Source organism: Abrus precatorius, unplaced genomic scaffold (genome assembly GCF_003935025.1).
Source record: "Abrus precatorius isolate BTA unplaced genomic scaffold, Abrus_2018 Scaffold3, whole genome shotgun sequence".
Taxonomy (NCBI): domain Eukaryota; kingdom Viridiplantae; phylum Streptophyta; class Magnoliopsida; order Fabales; family Fabaceae; genus Abrus; species Abrus precatorius.
This window is the reverse complement of record NW_020874373.1, coordinates 30,431,411-30,454,933: the sequence shown is the minus strand read 5'-3', so window position 1 is coordinate 30,454,933 and position 23,523 is coordinate 30,431,411. Positions and strand designations below refer to the sequence as shown.

Here is a 23,523-nt window from a genome sequence, read left to right as displayed (position 1 = left end):
ATGATAGACGAATTTAAATTTTGTCACAAATTTACATTAACGACCACTTTTAAATGTGATTTCTTGTAGTGTTCGAATAAGTTTTTGACTATTTTAAACAAAGTGTAAAGACATTCTTAAATATAGAGTTTATAAATAAAATTATAATATTCTTCTACAAAACGCATCCATTAATTGTGTGTTAAATGTATGTAGTATGTAGTTGAACTTGAATAATATCCAATCTTGTGGGAACAATTCATCCTGGTCACGAGAACTATCTCCTATACATTGAAAAATCCTATGGCAGAAGATTGGCGATTGGTTTCAAAGTGAAAATAGTTTTATCATGTTGAAGATGAAGATACTGTCGCAACACAAATTTTGTGTCTTTGGTTGCTAAAATATGTATTGTAGTTTGCAGATAAGTTTCAACCATTCAAACATGCTAGATTGTAAATTTAATTTTACATGAAATTAATCACCTCACCAGTCAAACAAGCTAATGTGATTTTAAATTTTATTAGACTTTGATTTTACAAAAAAAAAAGTTATTTATTTTAGTTGTTGTATTTTATTTTATTATCATCATTTTAGGCTAAAGAAAAGCAAATATAATTTTATAAAGTTAAAAATTAAGAAAGAATTTGTAAAATTTTTAAAAACTAAATATATAATATATAATTTTAAAAAGTAATTTGAAAAATTATTGTTTATCTACCTAGAGAGATATTTTTTTAATATTTTTATTTACCTGTCCAATTCAAAATATAATACAATATTAACTACAGTTCTCTATTATTATTAGTATCCTTTTGTTCATATTATTATTTTAGTATTATAAAAGTCAAAAGAAAACGGTTAATACAAGGTAAAGTAAGAACTTTAGCAATTAATTTTAACAATATAATCTTCATAATTTATTTTTTATTTGGAAAAATAAATAAAAATAATATATTTATATTAATACATTAAAATTTAATTTTCATCTTATAAAATTATTTTTAATTTAAATTTTTATATTTCTAAAAATTATTAATTTTAATGTTTCTTGTTCACGTGACTTGACAAAAATATAACATATAGTATAAATATTAATATGGGATAACAGGTGAGTTAATCCCATAATCATTTATAAGCTACCAGAGACAAACGATAATTTTTTAAAATTTAAAGATTAAAAATAAAAAATTTATAGGAACCAAGATTAAAATTTAGCCTAATTTAAAAATTAAAATTATATTTAACTTTTTCTAGACAAAGGGCTATATGATCACTTCATATTTATTAATCAACTAATAACTACTGCTAACTACTAACATTAATTTCTCAACCTCCGTTCCCCAAAACTTGTCCTGGACCACTCACTATTATTGTCTTTCAACTTGCCTGCTCTACGACAACGACCACGTTGCTCCGCCGGCCGGGCCCACTTTCCGGAGAGAACTCTCCGGCGACCCCTCCTCCACCGTTCTGAGTAACATCAGAAGCAGAACTGGTAGAACAAATGTTGGGTTTCTCTAACAGCGAGTGGCGACAATTGGGGCACGAAGAATGCGACACGAGCCACGTGTCAATGCACCTCACATGAAACCCGTGATTGCACTTTGGTAACATTCGAACTTTGTCCCCTTTCTCGAACTCCCCGAGGCATATGGGGCACTCCGTTGCCGGAATATCCTCTCCGCCGCCGTACACCGCGACCGGAATCCGACTCAGGTCCCGCTTCTTCAGCCCCGTTCCGGCCATCCTCGCCGCCGCTTGCTCCGGCGTCTCCTCCGAGAATCTCCGGCTACACCGTAGAGCGCAACGAGCTATCGAGTTCAACCCCAACGCGCATATCAACGCGCACAACAGTGCCGCCAAAATGATAACCATGTTGGTGTCGAAGTTCGTGTCGTTAATGAACGAATCGCGGGTGTTGTTTCCGTACGACGGTGGCATCGTAAGCTCGGTTTCTAGAAGACGGCGTTGCATGGTTCGATTTTAAAGAAAATAAAATTTGGATCTTTTTTATTTTGGGGAAAGTTTGAAGCTTTGGGATATAAATCTTGATGGGGTGGTGTTTTGAGGTTTTTGGGTTTCTTGGGTTGTGGGTGATTTGATTTTCTAGTGTGTACTCTGGAGTGTTCTTAAGATTCGTAGTAGTAAAGGACACGGAACAAGGGGAGAATCTTTTTTTTTTTTTTTCCCCCTTTTGTGGGGTGAATGGGATAAGGAGAATGAAAGGGTGAAATTTTGTAATGGGGGTTGGTTTGTTATCCAAATTGGGGACCGTTCTGCTGCTTGATTCCCAGCTTAATTCCTTCCTCGGATATGGTACTAGTGGAACAAAACTGAGCAATAGTGTAAACAGGCTTGAGGTTGGAGAACATGAGAGAGTATGAAAACTTTTCACTGGAGTTTCATATATATAATTATATAATATATAGTACCACTCACAGGCATGGTGACCCTGGGAGAATGATAATTTTATTATTATTATTATTATTATTATTCACGAGAGATCTGTGGTGCATATAGTCTTAAAAGGGCAACTTACAGTAGGTGGGGCTTGTTCAGTTTTTGGCCTTAATAGGGATAAAAAGTTAAGCCTAGCAGAGGAGAGATACATAGTAACATACCCACAGAGACAATGTGAAGATATGGTAATGAAAGTATGTAGTTATTTTAAGAATACAGTGGGGTCCGGTGGTCACAGATGGGTTTACTTGCATACCTAATCACAATTAAAATCGTTTAAAATATTAAACAAGGTTGGTACCAAATCCATAGGTAATCCCTTTGATTTTACGGTTATACTACTATGGTGTGGCAAGTAGGGCAAGGTATGGACCAATGCAAAATGACCTAGTCCCAAATATGAATGTGACTTTGGTATATTGGCAAGTAGTGGAAATTTCGTTGCCATTGTCCCATTTGGCCGTGTGCTTTGCTTTTGACATCAGACTTGAGAGAAAAGAATCAAAGATTGAAAAGAAGATACAAAAGGAAAGGGAAAAAGGAAAGCACAACCTTCAAAATATCTTTCTACCTTCCTTTACCCTCTTCACAGTCTGCAATAGCCAGCTTATCGCCTCCTGCAAACTGAAATTTTGTGGCACCTTTTGATGTCCATTTCTGAGAGAAGGGAACTATTCAGTAAATGCATAATTTTTACCCTATAAAAACAACAGTAAATCTTTACTATCGATCATTATTTTAATCCACCTGGTGTAACACCACACCATTAATGATAACTGTTGGATGTATATAGATAATTTTCAAACACTATTTACTAATTATTTAAAAATATTTTGTGAACATTAAAATGATACAATAAAAAAGTTGTCCTTTCTAATTCTGAGATGTATTCAAGATGCATGTATATTAAAAAAGCAAATGAAAGATAATAATAATTATATGTTATTGATTCAGATACAATGCATAAATTTGTTATTGGTGTACCTAATGAGACGCCACCTGAAAATGCATGGATGATAAATCCTTAAATTGGGGTATAACAAAATTGCATATACAATTGAAGGCCACTTTATTTTGGATTATGGTTTTCGTGTTTGAGCTTAACAACTCAAGTTATTCACAAATACTTAATGATAGTTTCAAGAATTAGACAAGAAATAGATTCGGGATCACAAATTAAATCAACAACAACAAAACCAATTTTAGTCTAATTTATTATGACCAATCTAGTTGTATACTTAATCCAATTCGACAAATATTATTATGGTTCAACCACCTGGATGAATCCAACTTTTATAATTATACACATTAATGATTTCTTTGTCTACTTAAGCAAAATATTTAAATTTTTTCTGAGAAAAACCAACTCCACAAAAATTTGTGGTGCAGAAAGATATAAATATAAAAGGGAAATTATGGAGCTGGTATTAGTTAGCCATGCAAATGATGTGCTGGTGTCATGTAAGAGCAGGTGACAAACGATGAAACGTCACAGGGGAACAGAGAATTTCTATGCAAAGGACCTAAAATACTATATGGTATGTCAGATAAGGCTTTTATGTCACTTGCGTTGCAGCAGGTGGACCCTCAAAATCAAACGATCAAATTCATGTTATGCAAAAGCCGAATCCAAACAACTCCTTCACAGGGATAGTATTGCATATGCCCATTTTTTCTTATCAATCATATGCACTTTACACGTCTCTCCTTTAATTCAAGATTGTACCGTTGGATACCCTAAAGCAACTAAAAGTTTGGGACTTAAGTGCACTTAGTGGATACACAACTTCTCAGCGAATTGCGTGAGCTAATGAAATTATATTATATTATCAAAACCTATTGTCTTTTGTTATTTTTTATCTTCCAAGTTTATGAAAACTAGTTCCAAACTTTTTGTTTAATGTCTGCCAAGACACCAGTTTATAATTTAGGGCTTAGCATTTTCAGCTTATAATATATACTATTTTTCATATGATAATAACTAATTAAACTGATAAATTTAGGCTGTATAATTATATATAAATAATTAAATTAAAAATTAATTAAATTTATCTTACTTTCAGTTATTGTTTTTGAAGTTATTTGACGGAATGGCATTTCTGAAAATGTATTTTTTTAATTAATTTAAAAACATTTAAAATTATTTTTAAAAATTTTAATTGTAAATTCTTTTAAAGATACAGTAAATTAATTTAAAAAATGTACTATCTCTGTATAACAATAACATAAAATTTTTAATAAAAAGTCATTGAGAGTAATAAAAAAGATGTCGTTTTTTATCATTATGTTATGCAGAGTGACTGATAAAAAAATTGTCAAATCAAACTTTAAAATATAACTCTTGCAATATTATGACGCTTTGATTTTCATATTTCTCCAACACATCTTATTTTTAACAAAAAGAATGTCAATAAATTTCTTCCTCTTCCTTCTCTATAATTTGAAATTTGTCTTTTCTCACTTTTCTCCCCACTAAATCTTTCTTTTATTTCTTTAAATATTTTTAAAACCTGAATCAATAAAGGTACTAATACGATTTGTTTGTTTTGTTATAGTTAGAATAAGTAATGATACCATTTTTTTTAATATTATATATTATTTCAAGTAATAAATCAGTATAAATATATATAAAATTAAATTTATTGAAATCATAAATTAATATAAAAGAACCATAATACATATCATGAAAGTATTATACTAAGAGTTAAATAATAATCATTGAGCATTCATGTCCTCAACTTTTATGGTGGAGTTTAAACATGGAAAATAGTAAAATTTTATTAAAAATAAATTAATTATATTAAAATTATAAATATATAATAAATATTTTTTTTGTAAAATTTTATTATTAATAGTTGTTTAAATTCAACCCTAAAATTTTATTTATTTTAAAAATATTTTATAGCTAACTTTAAAAATCAACAAATTTTTTTTTATGTAAAGACTGATTCCTTATTTTTAATCAATTCTTATTTAATTTTAAGTGGTTTAAATAAAATTTAAAAATTAATTGATTAAATAAAATTTTTAAATTTGAATAATTTTCAATTAATTTCTAAATTATCCAGAATTTACTCTTAATGTCATCGGTCAAACTAATCGATGAGTTCCGATACTAATAGTTACGATTTGTTCACTTTCTTCTCGCGATCTTTCTTTCATATTTATTTATAATTTTGGTATCAAAATGATATAAAATTATAAAAAAAAATTAATATAAAATTTTATAATATCAATCAATTAATTAATTACGATAAATATAATTCTTAATTAATAAGTTATTAAGGATGGTGCGAATATATTGCAATAACTTGTTATGGCATTTTAACAAAAGAATTTAATAAACAAGCCATCTCTGTCAATAATTAATAAATCAGATATAAATGATGGTAGTTTACAAATTCTCATTGTTTGACCAAACTTATGCATGGGTTGGTATTTGTATTTAATGAACCCCTCAACCCCCCCTCTTTAGTAAAGTTAATAATTATAATCTTAATTAAGGCATGACTTTTTTTTTTTTTGAAAGAATGTATCTTTATTGAATTTTGACTTTTTTTATTGACACAAAACTTTTAATAGGAGTGTGAACACCAAAATTTTAATTTTTAAAAAAATCTGAATTCTAATATTATAAAAGGACAATGAAAATAAAGTATTTTAAGAAAAATACAAAAATTTATCTTAATAAAATAGAAAAATTCAGAATTAATTTTTAAAAGAAAAATAGAATATGACAAATAACCAAACTCTTAAACTAATATTACTTTATACATAAAAAAGAAAATTTTCAAATTTTTGACATTTTATGAAAATTCTAGCAATAAAAGAGGAGAAAAACATATTATAAGAGATTTATGTATAGCTTATGTTATCTTAAATTCTCTTTCAATATTAATTATAATTTAAAATATAAATTCAAATATTTTATTTACAAATAAAAACATATTTTAATGATTTGCAATATGGTTGTATGATCTTCTTTTACCTTCTATATTATTTCTCGTAAGATACGTGTATAACCGCGTCATCTCATATCTTAAATATTATTTTATAAATTAATCTCAAAATAAATCTTCTTTACTAAACTTAATTTTAATCAACTAACTTCATAATTTAAAGATAGAATTACGTCACTTTGAGTTTTTCATTGCATCGAGAATACATAGGAGTTGGAACTAGATCCGTCAAATCAAAATAATTTTCAAAATATATTTTCTTAAATACTGAGTTAACATTTTAATAAATAATTTTTTTCTTTTAAAATAAAAATAATTAATGTTTGGGGGTTAAATAAATATTTTTTCAAAATTAAGATGAATTTGCACCATTAATTTAAGGTAACAATTTTTAAACGGACGATGTATGGTGCTAATACCTTCCTTACACGTAAATGACTCTCAAACTTATTTTTGGTTTTAAAGATCATGTTATTTAAAAAAAAATAAAAATTTAGTGGCGACTCCTCTAATTTTTAGAAAAATATTTTTATTTTTGAAAGATATTTTTTTTAAATACATTTTTTTGCCGTACTGTTGCGATTGTTCAGTTGCGACAAGGAGTATTATACAAGTGGATGAAATAGATATAATGTAAGTACACAATTTGTAATTGAAAAAAAGAACATTATATACTTAAATGTAATTTAAAATCAATCCTAGTAGTTTTTAAATAGATTCTTTGATAATTAATTCAATTCAATAGTTAATTTTATTGCAATCAAGGTTTAGTAATTTTAAAATTAATTAAAGAGTGTCGGATAAGGGAAAGAGAGAAGTTATTTTACATTCTCTATTCCTAAAAGTATTATTGAATATTTTTGAATTTTTGATATTATTTTATTATTTTAAATTGAATAAAATTATAAAAAACTGTTCATTTTGCACATAAATATCCAAATTTATAGTGCGCTCAAAGAACTATATATTATATAATAAATAAAATAAAATTTCATTTTTATAATTTTTTTAGCGTTTTAAATTTTTTAATATGAGATTTAATTAAATAACTCACTTTAATCTAACAAATATCATATTTCTCTTGCTAAGTTAAGCTTATTTAGGTAACACAATGTTTGCATTATGATTTTCAAACTAAAAGACAACAATTTTTTTACCTTTTTCTCTTTTCGAAGTTAAGATGCAATAACATATTCAATTTTTTTTTTGTAATAATCTACAACTTATTTAGGATATTGATTTGGCCACACTTAAAAGTTGTAACAATTCTTCAATCTAATGCATTAGCATCTGGGATCAAATCACTTGCTCCCAATTCTTGCTATGATAACTTTATATTGAATATATTCCAATCAATTCCAATGTTTATTTCATTTTTTATATTTCAAATATGGTGTAGAATGTATGATCTCGATTGAATTTTTGTGCACATTCATGACTCTAGCCGTATTCTGTATATTTTTCCTCGTTAAAATATTTTCTCACTGACAATATTTCTTAGTGGAGTACTTTTACCACTTACAAAACATCGAGATATATACAAACTCTCCTTTACACAAATGCTAGACTAAGGCTTGGAAACAAAAGTGAAAATGATGATATAGTTGTGACCAAGCTTTTATATGGACTTAATTTGAAGCATTGATCAAAGCCAAAACAGATCTAGCTAGCAATTTTGCATTTGGTGCCAGCAAATGTGGACCCTAGCTACACCAACAACATTATTCAAAACTAGAGAACCATCTTTTGATGTTTCTTGTTGTAGGTGTAGCTACACCAACAACGTTTTCCTTTTGATGTTTCTTGTTGGAAGACTCAATTTTTAGATCCAGTTTAGTCATGTTATCATTGTGGGAACCATGAAGGTAAAGATGGTTAATGATATTCAAATAAGCTTCTCTTAAAAAATATGTACTAGAAGTCAAAGAGGATTAGATCAATGTATCATTAGATACATTGTCTATACAGTTACCAACAATTTTCATCCTTAACTGAAATATTGGTGTAAAGCTCATCAAAATACCATGCTTCATCATAAAAAACATCCTTCACTCGATGGATAGTATCATTAATGTGGGCAAACAGAACAAAATCACAAAGAGACCCATTGATTAACCAAGGCTCAAAAAACTTCACCCTTACCAAGTTGCATCTTAAAGCTAGGTTTCAGTAATTGTAAAGAGCACACGCGAATACCAATTTTTGCATCTCAGAAATTACTTTCAAAATTTTAAAAAAATAAAATAAAATTATTTTACAGCAAAATAATTTTTTTTTGAAAAGAATAATTTTGCTTCCTAGAAACAGCAGCCTGCACTACACACACGTTTATACCCCAAAATTCAAAACTATTTTTGAGCATGAAAAAGGAAAAGAACTCAAGATTTTGACGTTTTGTAAAAATTCTAAATGAACCCAATATAAAATCTCAAACAAGAGATCCGGTGAGAGAGGGTTTTTTTTTTTCTAAAGGAAGAAAGCAAAAAAAATTTTCAGGAAAAAGAGATCGAGTTTTCAAATATTTTAGAAAACAGACAATAAGTTTCTCTAAAAAATCAGAGAAAGAGAGCTTTTAGAGGGGAGGAAAAAATTTTAGGATCGATAACTTTGTTTAAAAATTCTTTCTTTCAGAAATTTAGAAAAAAAGAAGAAAAAGGGGTTATTCGAAACAAAACTAGCAAGGGAGGAGAAGATTTTTCAGAAGAGAAAATATCAAAATGAGAAACAAGTGTTTTTAAAGAGGAAGAATATTAAAAAAAAAGAAAAACTAGTGCTATTTGCCTACCACAAGAACTTCCGTTAGCCTTGACCATATTTTAGCTACACCTTGCCAAGGTAAGTCTTACTTCATGTAACCTTTTGTTCTCAATAATTCTTTGATGTATGAAAGAAGGAGTCATATGTTAAGAGAGCTACAGAATAACCAAGTGATAAAAAAAACAAACATGACTTTCGGTTTCTATTACATTTTATTTTATTTTTATTAAGTAATAGTATATTATGTTTTACTGTTGTGAAATGAAAGGTGCTCTCATCCCACTATCATACGCATAGCTCGATGGATAGGAATTAAATTCAACTTTTGACTTTAGCTGTACATTGCTTAGTGTTTTCTTTTTTATTCTTATTGGATATAGTACATTGGTTGCTACTCTCGTAGCATTTTACTTTTGGATTGGATTTTATCTTAAGTTACTTTATTCACGGTTGATAGATTTGTGAAATTCTTTTTTTTTTTTTTAAATTTTAAGCTCTCTTTTCTTTTTTAGGGTATTCTGATTTAATTCAATAAAATTAAAAGGATTTGCCTCTTATTTTTTTAAATTTAGTTGTTTTAATTTTATTTATCAATTAAATAATAATAATAATAAATGATCAAATTTAATTTATGTGATCTACAAATTTCCATAATATATTTAGTCTCATCTTTTATTTAATTTTTTAGTTTGTGTTCTATATTTTTTTATAGTTTTGTTACATCATTTTTATTGTATTATATAATTTTATATGTTGGTATAATTTAATTTTATATTCTATATTTTATTTTTTCTTTTAATTATTATTTTACTAATCAATCAATTTAAATAGAATTTATTTTATTAACACAATAATTTAGAATACTAATGTGTAGTGACTCTATCTTTACGCATTATAAATTGTTAAAACCTATATGTACTAATGTTATCTTAGGTTCTATACAACATAAATTTATCAAACAGAGTTTTATTTATTTATTATTTATTAAATAATTTTTAATCAATTCAAATTAATTTTATTCATTTCATTAAATAAAATTAATTTCATATTTTAAATTTGCTTAAATCATACTTCTAATTTAATAAATCAAGTAAGCAATCATCTCTTCATTTTACCATAAATTTTTGCAACATTGATGTGTGATTTACATTACCTTCGATTGTCTAATAAATTATAAGAGATTTATGTATAGCTTATGCTATCTTAAATTTTCTTTCAACATTAATCGTAATTAAAATTCAAATTCAAATACTTTGTTTACGAATAAAATATTTTAACGATTTGCAATATAGTTGTGTGATCTTCCTTCACTCTCTATATTGTTTCTCATAAGGTACATTTATGATCGCATTATCTTGTATCCTAAATATTATAATTTTATGAAAATAATTTTAATTTTAAAATAAATTTTCTTTTACTAAACCTAATTTTAATCAACTAATTTCATAATTTTTAGATAGAACTACGTGACTTTGAGTTATCCATTGCACTCGGCGATACGTAGGAGCGAGAACCGGACCCGTCAAGTCAAAATAATTTTTTAAGGCATCCATTAACATTTTAATAAATAATTTTCTTCTTTTGCAATATAGTTGTGTGATTTTCCTTCACTCTCTATATTGTTTATTGTAGGGTACATTTATAACTGTGTTATCTTATATCCTAAATATTATAATTTTATAAAAATAATTTTAATTTTAAAATAAATTTTCTTTTACTAAACCTAATTTTAATCAACCAATTTCATAATTTTTAGATAGAACTACGTGGCTTTGATTTACCCATTACACTCGGGAATATGTAGGAGCGAGAATCGAACTCGTTAAGTCAAAATAATTTTTTAAGGCATCCATTAACATTTTAATAAATAATTTTCTTCTTTTGAAATAAATAATAATAAATGTTTAGGGGTTAAATAAATATTTTTCAAAATTAAGATGAATTTGTACAATTAATTTAAGGTAACTGTTTTTAAATGGACATTGTAGGGTGCTAATACCTTCCCTACACGTAAATGACTCATAAACTCATTTTTGGTTTCAAAGATTATATTATTTTTAAATTTTTTTAAGATTTTCTTAAAATAAACTTTGGTGACAACTCCTTTATTTTTTAGAAAAATATTTTTATTCTTAAAAAATATTTTTCTTAAACTTCATTCTTTTCGTCTCTGTTGCAATCGCCTGATTGCAACAACATATAATGAATTTTCATACATAATTAAGAAGCATTCTTGGGCATAGTAGCATGAAGAATGGTTGCGTCTTTCAAATACTTATCCGTCAACATAGTAACCCGAAGCTTATCCTTACCATGTATCATATTACACGATTACCCATCATAGAGACATTAAAACACCCTAGCAGGATGAATACTGTTATGACCTAAAATATGAATGTTGACTTAGATAACTTGGAGGAATATTATGAGGATAACAGCCCAATTACGCAACTCAGACCCAAACGTAATAAGATTAGACCCAAGTACCTAAAAGACTTTATTACTAATTAGTTAGAAGGGGTACATGAGATGATAATGGGAGTATTACTGTAGGGAAGTATTTTCTTAGATTTGTTAGGATATTTTTGTTGATTGCTGTAACGTGTCCATTACTGATCAGCAAATCCTTACTATATGTATGTGAATATTTTCATTCAATAAAGTAAGGAATATTTCTGTTTTGTCTCTTTGTTTGGAGGTAGTCTTCCCTCGAAGAAAGGCCTTACAATCTGGTGCTTTCGTTGAGAGAGCCATGGCTGATTCAACAAAAATGGAGGATAAGCTTGACACCGTCATCAAGCAACTTTTGGAGAGCCAACGAATATTCCAAGAAGAGATTAGTAATTGCATAAGCAATCTGGAAGAGCAACTTAGTTTTCATAGCAACCTTGGTCCGGGTACTTCCCATAACAATGAACTTCAACCCTTCTCTCGTACTACAGTGAAACTAGACATCCACGTTTTGACAGATCTGACCCATTGGGGTGGATTTTTAAAATCACCCAATTCTTTACCCTCCACAACACACTGGAGGAACAACGACTTCGAATAGTCTCATTTTCCATGGAAGATGAAGCCCTTAGTTGGTTTCAGTGGATGCTTGCCAATAACCAGCTAACTTCTTGGACAGTTTTCATTCACGCCGTGGAAATCATGTTTGCACCATCACACTATGAGGATCCCGAGGGGGCCCTCTTCAAACTGTGCCAAACGTCCACGGTGAGAGAGTACCAAACTCAGTTTGAGTCATTTGCCAATAGGATTGTTGGATTGCCGCCCCCATTCTTCTTAAGTTGTTTTGTTTCGGGTCTAGAACCAGAAATTAGGAGGGAAGTGCAGGCTTTCCAACCTATTTCCGTATCACAAGCAATTAGCTTAGCCAAATTGCAAGAAGAGAAATTTGCAGAAATTGCAACTCCTATGCGTTCCCAACGATTTACATCCGTGGCTACAGAACCGGCCGTAATGACAGATTTTACCCCTTCACCTTCACCCAAATCCTCAACCGCCCTAATCTCAAACACTTCCTTATCTTCCAAATCCAGCCCTAGTGCTAATTCTTTGCCGATCAAGAGACTCTTTGCCGCTGAACTTCAAAACCAAAGGGAGAGGGGCTTGTGTTACTATTGTGATGACAAGTACAAACCGAGACATAAATGTAAGAGGCAATTTCTGTTATTGATTGCGGAATCTGAAACTTGTGAAAATATAGAGGAGGATTTGACCCGTTTACTTCATTCTGAAAACCAGGCCCACATTGACCCACCTGATCCACCAAATAACACCTCAGCCCAAATAAGCCTCCACGCCTTGTTGGGCCATTTGATTCCGCAAACGTTGCGTGTTTTGGGCCACATAAACTCCTCTCCAATTGCCATTTTAGTGGATAGTGGCAGCACGCATAATTTTATACAGGATCGTACGACCAAGTTCTTGGGTCTTAAAGTGGTTCCGGAGCAAGGGTTCCATGTCCTTGTTGGTAACGAAGATGAACTCTCACGCTCCTCCGTGTGCAAGCAGTACTCACAGATTATGAACAATTAACAATGAGTGGTGCAGAACTCGTACTAGGAGTTCAATGGCTGACTACCCTAGGACCAGTACTAACAGATTATGAACAATTAATAATGAAGTTCATCAAGGATGGTCAAATGGTGCAATTGAAATGTCAAAATCATAAGGCTCCACAAGAGGCTTCCTCACATCAATTGAGGCACATGATTGTCACTAATGGGATTGCAGAAATGTTCCACTTACAACTTGTACCTTCTTCTTAATTGCATGATGCTCCAGATGCTATATCAGAAATTGAAACCCTCATAGACAAATATCCTCAGTTGTTTGCAACCCCACACGGTCTTCCCCCAATTCGTGAGATTGATCATCACATTCCTCTTCTTGAGGGATCGAATCCAGTAAATGTCAGGCCTTATCGGTATCCTTATTTCCAAAAGCACGAGATAGAGAGACAGGTCAGAGATATGCTTAATGAGGGCATCATTCAGAGGAGTAATAGCGCTTTCTCTTCACCTGTACTGTTAGTGCAGAAAAAAGATGGGTCGTGGCGATTTTGCGTTGACTATAGAGCTCTCAACGCCATCACCGTGAAGGATCGTTTCCCAATTCCTTCAATAGATGAATTGATTGATGAATTGCATGGAACACAATACTTTTTCAAGCTGGATTTGCGATCTGGCTACTACCAAATCCGCGTGAGCCCAGGTGATATCCTTAAAACTGCCTTTCGGACTCATGAAGGGCATTATGAGTTCTTAGTCATGTCCTTTGGGCTATGCACCTTCATTTCAGTCAACCATGAATATGTTGTTCCAACCTTATTTAAGGCAGTTTGTTATAGTATTTTTTGATGATATTTTAGCCTACAATAAATCCTTAACAGACCATATCTCACATTTAGATACTGTTTTTCAGTGTTTGAATTCTAACCAATTCTTTCTCAAGAAATCTAAGTGTTTGTTTGCTCAGGAGTCTATTGACTACCTTGGTCACATTATCTCTAGGCATGGAGTGGGTCCAAATCCAGAGAAAATTAGGGTGATGAAGAATTGGATAGTACCTTCTACATCGAGGCAATTGCATGGTTTTCTGGGTTTAACTGGGTTTTATCGCAAATTTGTGTGTCACTATGCTTCTATTGCTGCCCCACTCACTGATCTTCTTAAGAAAGATGCATTTACTTGGTTTAATGAGGCTCAAATTGCTTTTGATAAATTGAAGAACGCAATAACCCAAGCTCTTATGTTAGCTCTTCCGAATTTTCAAAAGGATTTTGTTTTAGAGACTGACGCTTCTGGGCAGGGCATGGGTGTAGTGTTGTTGCAAAAGGGGCACCCTATCTATTATTCTAGTAAGAAATTTTGTGCCAAGCTCTTATCTACCTCTACTTATGTAAGAGAATTGCATGCTATTACTACAACAGTCAAGAAATGGAAGACTTATTTGTTAGGCAGAAAATTCACTATTTTTACAGATCAAAGAAGTCTCTGCGAACTCATGTGCCAAGTGGTGCAAACACCTGAACAACAACACTACTTATTGAAGTTGATGGGATTTTCTTATGAGATTGTGTATAAATCTGGAGTTGCAAATTGTGTTGCGGATGCCTTAAGTCGAGTGCAGGAAGACCCTCCTTAGTTTTTTGGATTAACAGTGCCCCAATGTGACCTTGTGACAAAAATACAAGCTGAATATTCCATTGATTCTGCTTTAAAAGACTTATATCAAGCTGTTCTGCATTACCCTACACAACAACCTAAATTCAAAATCATCCGGGGTGTTCTGTTTTACAACAACAAAATTTTTATTGCTGCTAATTCTCCTTTGAAACAAGTGTTGCTTGATGAATTCCATTCTACACCTATGGCAGGTCATGCTGGAGTGCAGCGAACTTATGGTCGACTTAGTGAAAATTTCTATTGGAAGGGCATGAAACAAGATGTCACAAATTTTGTCAAAACTTGTGTTACTTGTCAACAAATTAAGTCACCCTCACACTTGCCTTACGGGTTATTGCAACCCCTTCCCCCACCCACTGCAGTATGGGAAGATATCTCTCTTGACTTCATTACATGGCTTCCTTCTTTCCAAAATTACACTGTCATTTTAGTTATTGTTGATCGTTTCTCTAAAGCTGCCCATTTTGGTATGTTGTCGACTTCTTTCACTGCAATGAGAGTGGCTGAATTGTTTGCCTTTATGATTTGTAAGCTCCATGGTATGCCTAAGAGCATAGTATCAGATCGTGACCCAGTCTTCATGAGCAGTTTTTGGCAAGAACTCTTCAAACTTAGTGGCACTAAATTACGGATGTCCTCAGCTTATCATCCTCAAAGTGAGGGTCAAACAGAGGCACTCAATAAAATTTTGCAACAATACCTTAGAGCTTTTATCCATTATCAACTGAAGTAGTGGGGACGGTACTTGCACTGGGCAGAATGGCATTATAACACAGCCAAACATGGTTCCACAGGTATGATCCCTTATGAGGTAGTATATAATAAGCCCCCACCCTCTTTACCTCATTATATTGCTAGAATCAGTAGGAATGAAGCAGTAGATGCTGAGATGTCCACCCGAGAAATGCTTCTTTCTAAGTTACGTTCTAAGTTACTCAAAGCTCAAAATTCTATGAAGTTTTATGCTGATAAAAAACTTATTTCCCACTCTTTCCAAGTTGGAGACAAAGTTTTTGTTAAATTGCGCCCCTATCGCCAAATCTCAGTAAGTGGATCACGAATTCAAAAGCTGGCTAAACGCTATTATGGGCCTTTCACGATTACAAAAAGTATAGGTGATGTGGCTTTTGAGTTAGCTCTGCCTAAAGTATCCAAAATCCATCCTGTTTTTCATGTTTCTAAATTAAAACCATGCCATGGAGACTCTACTGAAATAGCTCTATCGTTGCCTGCTGAAGCCCATGGCAGCCAGCCTAAGGTTCAACCTCTAGCAATCTTGGATTGGCATAATGAAGGGGGTTATGATAAAAAGGTCTTAGTTCAATGGCATGGGTTATATCCTAAAGATGTTACATGGGAGTCTATTCCTGAATTGCTCACTGAGTTTCCTAATTTACACCTTGAGGACAAGGTTTTTGGTGAAGAGGAAAGGGATGTTATGACCCAAAATATGAATGCTGACTCAGATAACTTGGAGGAATACTATGAGGATAACGGCCCAATTATGCAACTTAGGCCCAAACGTAATAAGATCAGACCCAAGTACCTAAAAGACTTTATTACTAATTAGTTAGAAGGGGTACATGAGATGATAACGTAAGTATTACTACATGGAATTATTTTCTTAGGTTTGTTAGGATATTTCTGTTGATTGCTGTAACATGTCCATTACTGATTAGCAAATCCTTGATATATGTATGTGAATATTTTCATTCAATAAAGTAAGGAATATTTTTGTTTTGTCTCTTTGTTTGGAGGTAGCCTTCCCTTGAAGAAAGGCCTTACAAATACTTAAGCTGAAAAATCTCACTCCACAAGATGACAAGATTTGCCAGATTTTGATTGACCCTTCCATATAAAGTTACAGAAAACAATATCAATAGAATCATATATATCCTTTCTGGTAACTAGAAATTTTACACAAGAGTACATGCGTGTAGAAGTGAGGATAAATTTTATCAAAGTAACCTTGCTAATCTTCTATGAATTTTATCGAACAATGTAGACAAAATCCCCTTTTCTACCTCTCACACTGAGCAAAGAAAAACTCAAATACTTGTCAAGATTATAAGTATACCAAAAGCAAAGATTCCTGCGTCATATTTAGAGTAATTTTAAGAGGTTTATATAAATATGAAAATTATACAGAACAGTTGAGGAGTATTTCATTTATCCAATAAGTTGATTAGTTTTGTTGAAGTTTAGGTATATTTTTCAGTTAATTGATAAGTGTTAAAAAACGCAAGTGCATGGAGCTCAAACATTTATAGAATTTATACTCTCCATTTTTGTAGCTTGTTCCTTGCAAAAATATTTAAAATTTAACATATCCAAATAGAAGTTATCACCTTCTACCACAATGTTCTTCCTCACTTCTGTTTTGGTCTTTCAAAATTGTTCGTCTACAATCAAACTTGCATATCATTTCCTTAATCTTTCCTCGTAAGTCAAAATTAAATTCTGCTATTAATATTCTTGAGTCCAGGTAAGGTTTTTTCGATGGATAATCTAATCCACAACACATTTTTACAATATCTCAACACACAATTGATATAAATAATATAATATTAAATAAGACAATAACTAAAGTTTTTTAAGTGTTGATACTAATAATAAAAATATTATAAATTAATAAAATAATTTTTCAATCAAATACTTATGTATGAATTAATGAAAATTATATTTCAATGCCAAATCTCATACACATTACCACGATGCATGTTCGGGTCAAAATTGGGGCGTCATAAATTATTATCCCTTTTTCATATTCCGAAGAAGGAAAAGACACTTAAAATAATGGAACACATTTCCGGGAGAACGAGCACGAGCTATACTATATATATTCACTATTACAACTGTTAAATAATGTTATTAATTATATATATTAAATATAATATAATTTAAATATTTATAAATATATGATTCAAAATTAATATTTATTGTATTTATATTATTTATTAAAAAATAATACGATAAATATGTAATAATTTTAATTTTTGTGAAATTTAATAAAATTAATTTATTTGATAACAGTTTTAAAATTAATGATTAAATTAATCATTCTACATGAAAATTATTAAATTGTATAAGTGTTAAAATTTGATACCCAATGTTAATAAATCTTAAATTAGTTATAAAAAATTAATTTAAATAATTAAAAAGAAACTGTGTTTTGGTAATTTATATCGAGAGATCATAACTTTTTCAAGGGTATGTTGGAGAGAAGATTTAAAAAAAAAAGAATTACATATTTTTAAATTTTAAATTAAAATATATATTATTTATAAAGATTAGTACATGTTTTATTTTTTTTAAAACAAATATATTTTAGTTAAAATTTTCCTCCTAAAACAACCTAAATTATTTAAAAGAAATAGACATTTCCTTCGTTTCTCGATCGATCTGTTTATTTCAAAAGATAAAATTATTTATTTAAAGAATAGTATTTTCTTTATCTTTTGAAATATATTCTTAAACGTTTTTTTATTGGTAAATATTTTCACATTGATCATGAATAAAAACTAAATTTTTTTTAAGATAAATAAATATATAAATTATGTTAGTAATACATATATTATTTTTAAAATGAATAACTTGAAAGAAACAAAAAGCAATTTTTTTTTAAAGTAAATGATAGACACATGTACAAGTTGAACTAAAGCAGCTCGGAGAAGGTAGATATAATAGGACAAGGTTACATTTATTATAATGATCTTTTGTTAAAAATTATAACGTTATAATGTTTAACACTATCGTTATTATAAAAAAAGAAGAAGTGCAAAGTACATTGTTTTTATTTATATTATGTTAAAAAGAAAAGCAGAGTAACAATAGTGGTCCTTTTATTGTATTTATTTGAAGCATTAGATAGAGTGAAAAATGATCCCTTAACTTATGTGTGGAGGATTTTGCAATTGAAAGTAACAAATGGCATATCCTGCTAATTCATAATATTTTAATCTCATGAGCTATTCCACCTAACCCATTAAGGTTGATAGTGGCATGCCCCAATTGTTACATGTGGAACATGCAAATACGGCTTCAAACAAGGATTAGGGTGCTGTTATATATATATATTTTACAATTTTTTAATTTATTCTTTAATTGTTTTACAAAAAATGTATTAAAGAAAAACGCGTTTACTATTTAAAAAAATAGATATTTAATTTTTCTTTAATAAATAAAAATTATTATGCGATAATTTATAATTATTCTAAAAATATACGATGTTACAAATTTGAAACAGAGAATGCTGATCTGATACGGCAACACATGCTACTGCTTTTAATGAAATTTTGAAGAATACTTCTAAAACTAATTTAGATTGATTTGAGTAATTCAATTGGAACTAGCAGAAAATAACGTGACCATATCGTTATCATATTAACTATTGGATTGTGCATCCTCAAATCCAATGAATGTGTCTTGACCCCCTTAAATTTGATCATAGTTTTAAATATTTTCATAATTTTATTTAACTTTAATATCTATTAATATTTAAAAAACATATATCTGTATGATATAAAATTTGACTTTTTAAAGTATTGTTTTATTTTTTATAAAAAAATTTCTAAATACAAATAAAAATGATCCAAATCAATCTAACTTGTGTTTGATTGTCGAGTCAAATAGTTGAAAATTTTTAATGAACATAATCTAGATTAACCCGATACAATTAAATTTACTCAGTTGGATTTTGTTTTTTAGTTTTATCAATTGAATTAAATCAAATGATTTTATCTTACTTATCCACCCGCAATTCTTAAACATTTCCAATTACGTAAATTTTATTTATTTATTTATAAACCTCAACCCAAATAAAAATTGAATAATATATTTTTTAACATATTTTTTTTAAGACGTACTCTTAATTATTGATTATAATTTATTAAAAATTAAAAATTTTATACATGTCTTATTTTTATTTCTAAATCAATAAATTTATCTTTTATTTTTATAATTTTTAATAGATTTCAATAAAAAATAATTAAAAATTACGTTTCTAAGTGTTGTTTGGCAAATGCAATACTTGGTGCTTGGATAAAGCGGGAGACAATTAATGTGCATCACGGGGGTAGGCTACAGTCACATGAATTCACTCACGACTCACAATTGAATCACTTGATTTAAGCGTCACCGTGTCTTCTGCAGGGACCTACTATGCTGCACTTTGTTACCTAAGGCCATGTGTAAAATCTTGTCAAGAACTTTGATCCTTTCACTAATTTAATGTTGTTTCCTTCTCCCTTGTATTTTTTAAAGTCTTTTCTTTTCAAGCCTTAAATATACAAGGACTCCCTCCCAATGTGGTAGCTCGGGTAACTTAGGGAAAACATGTCAGATTTTTTAACATTAATATTAATATTTATATTAATTTGTGGATTAACATTATTAAATTATTATAGTTATATTGCTATTAATTATGACATAAAATAAATGTGTATAATAATAATAATTATTATTATATAGATTTTGTAATTAGGCTCTTAGTATGAATAGTACGTGATGGGTTGGATTATTCTATGTGCCTAGTGAGAGGTTACTGCTCTAATCTGATTAGGCTTATATAACTGTTGTCCCATTAGACAGTTACCAGAGTGTGGGATAATAGCAATCAGATAAGAGAGTAGTACACGCTCACTCAAAACAAGGATTGCTTATGACTCATGGTTCTCATCGGTATTACTTATGACTCGTGGGTTCTCATCAAGTACGCGTTTAACGCAATTATTCAATTATATATAGTTGAAATTGTATTGAGTTGTTATGATGTGTATTATATATAATTGTGTTATCTTTAATAATTATATTTAAAATTCCTGCAAATGGTATCAGAGCCAACTTAATACACATCATAATTTTCCAACTTTGAGCAACCAAAATGCTATAATTTTATGTATGGATTTGGAAAATAATTTAGGTTTTTTTCTTCTTCTTATATTCATAAATATCATATCCAAAAATTGTTAATTTCCATCGGGTATGTTAAGAGAATTTCCCAATTTATTAATTTTTTGAAACTATGAACCCTAAAATCGTTTCCTTTCAAATTCTCTCATCAGGGCAAAGGTTTATTTAAAAATTGATTAAGGGCTTTTGTTAATAAATTGAACACGAACATAATCTAATAATTAATTCATTATTTCGTTCAATTTTAGTTTAAGAATTTATTCTTTCTTTCATTTTACGTTCGTCATTGCCCTATTTTTACAAAGAACGTAGTGGACCCTACTCGTTGAAAGAAACTGTTTGGGTTGCTTGAATTCTCAATTACTTTGAATCCTCCATGGTTGCGCGTGTTTTAGCCTTTGAAACTCTCTTTTGTTGTTCAAAATACACCCTTTGTAACAATATGAATTGGTACTTTAGAATGCAAGATTGAACTGGGTTGAGTTTCTGAATTTGTTGGACCTGTTTTGCACTGATGGGTTTTTTTTTGAAGTGTATGAAGCCCCCTCGCATGGCTGAGAGAGCGTCGAGTGGATGATTATTTTGATATTAAATTTTTTGGACAATTTTCATAATTTTTTGGGCATTGTAAATATTTTTTAATTAATTAACTCATGCATAAATTAATTAAATAATTATTGTATTGATGGAATATGATCCAATTTTTTTTTATATACATGATTATACTAATATTTGATATTTATGACATTTTTTTATACTATTCACTCTTTTTTTGAATGTCATATATGTTAAAAAAATAATAATTTAGTTTTATATAAATTATTTGATGCAATTTTGGTATAATTATGATTTCATGCATAATATACATATTTAAATTAATTCTGAATGCATGATTGTTCTGTATAAATGTCATCCCACCTATCGTAAGACCATTATACATGACTTGTGTAAATTATATAATTATATATTGCATTAATAATAATTATATCCTATTGATGTATTGTTATTAATGTGATTTGAAAATACTATGCAATTGTGTTTTGCTTATGTCAATTTTGTACTAATACCCTATCGGTGTTAGGATTCTTGTGACATGAAGTTTTGTGCATTGTATTCGTCTTTCTTATTTATTGTGATCCGGGACCCTTAGGCGGGATTATAGTAAGTAAGAAATTTTGTGATGGGCATATTATTGTTGCACTCGAGCTAATTGCGCATATTAAACTTTGTTGTTTCCCATATCAGTGTCTATGCCCACCTCGGTGAAAACTTTGAACAGGACCAATTATGAGGAGTGAGTTGACTCTGTTAAATTGTTTCTTGCCATTTTCTAATGTGAATGTTGCCCTTATTGAGAATAAGTCTAAAGTTTGTATACCTGAATCTTCCGCTGCGGTTATAGTAAAACATGTTAAATGGGCTCATTCTAATAAAATATGTTTAGTAATTATGAAGTTCATTATAGACAATGTTCTTGAGATGAGTAGTACTAAGAAGTAAGTTTAGTCACAATATCCGTTGCCGATAAATTAGTGACAAATTCTTTGGCAAAAATTTGTCGCAAAATTGTGAAATCTTAATAGTGCCTCTAGGCAAGAAACTTAAGGAATTTGATAAGACGGAAAAATCTTACTATCTTTGATTGTTCATAAAATTAATTAGCAGTTTCTTTGTAAGATATTGTGTAGACTCCAGGGGTTCTAAATTTTATTGTCCAACTTATACTATTAGAGTTGTTGAGTCACATGATATAAGTATCTTATAATGTATGATATCACTACTCCTTGGAGTATGATTTTCTGCATTGTTAAGATGTTTATAGTTCGTGTTAGTTTATTTTGTCATCTTGTTATGGCCATATATTGTTGATTAATTTAGAATAATAAAATATTTTGATTTATGTTGTCCAAGAGATAAATTGTTGAATATTTTGTGTGGACTAACATAAATCAAATTTTGTTATAACTTGAATTTAATTATAGAATAATAAAATCCATTTATGGTTTAAAGTAAGTTTCTAGACAGTGGTACTTGAAGTTTGACCAAGTGGTCATTTCTATTGGCTTCAAGGAAAATGCTTAAGATCTATACATTTACTTGAAGATGAGTGGGAGCAATTTTATCATCTTTATCGTACATGTTGATGATATCTTTGAATAAAACAAAGAATATATTGAGTAGCCATTTTGATATAAAAGACCTTGATGATGCTTATGTTATTCTAGGCATCCAGATATGTTGTGATAGGTCTTGTGTTACTCTTAGATTGTCTCAGAAAGGGTACATTGATAGGATCCTTAAAAGGTTTAATATGTATTCTTGCTCCCTATGTGTCGCGACTGTTCAAAGGGGTGAGAAACTCTCTAATTTTTTGGTGTCCTCATGATGATAGAGAGTTGTTTGAAATGGAGAAAGCTTCATACGCTTCCGCTGTTGGGAGTTTGATGTATGCTTAAGTTTGTACTCATCCTGATATTGCTTATGTTGTTAATGCTTTGGATAGATACTTGAGCAACTCATGTTTAGGTCATTGGAAAGCCGTGAAGAAGGTCTTGAGATATTTGCAGGGAACCAAAGATTACATGTTGACCTATGCAAAGTCTGATCAACTTCAGGTCATTGGATACTCCAATTTTGCAGGTTGCCCTGATGACCGTAAGTCTACTTCAGGCTTTATTTTTATGACGGCGGGAGGAGTTGTATCTTGGAAAAGTGTCAAATAGATAGTTATAGCTACTTCTACTATGAAAACAAAATAT

At 30.0% G+C, this 23,523-nt stretch overlaps 1 protein-coding gene across 1 annotated transcript; it reads right to left on the bottom strand.

Moving 5' to 3' along the window:
* Positions 1–1,339: 1,339 nt before the first annotated feature.
* Positions 1,340–2,327, bottom strand: LOC113863328 (RING-H2 finger protein ATL74-like). Its single transcript, XM_027496879.1, has one exon. It carries the CDS (start codon positions 1,954–1,956, stop codon positions 1,360–1,362), a length of 597 nt encoding a protein of 198 aa, XP_027352680.1. The 5' UTR covers positions 1,957–2,327; the 3' UTR covers positions 1,340–1,359.
* Positions 2,328–23,523: the final 21,196 nt, after the last annotated feature.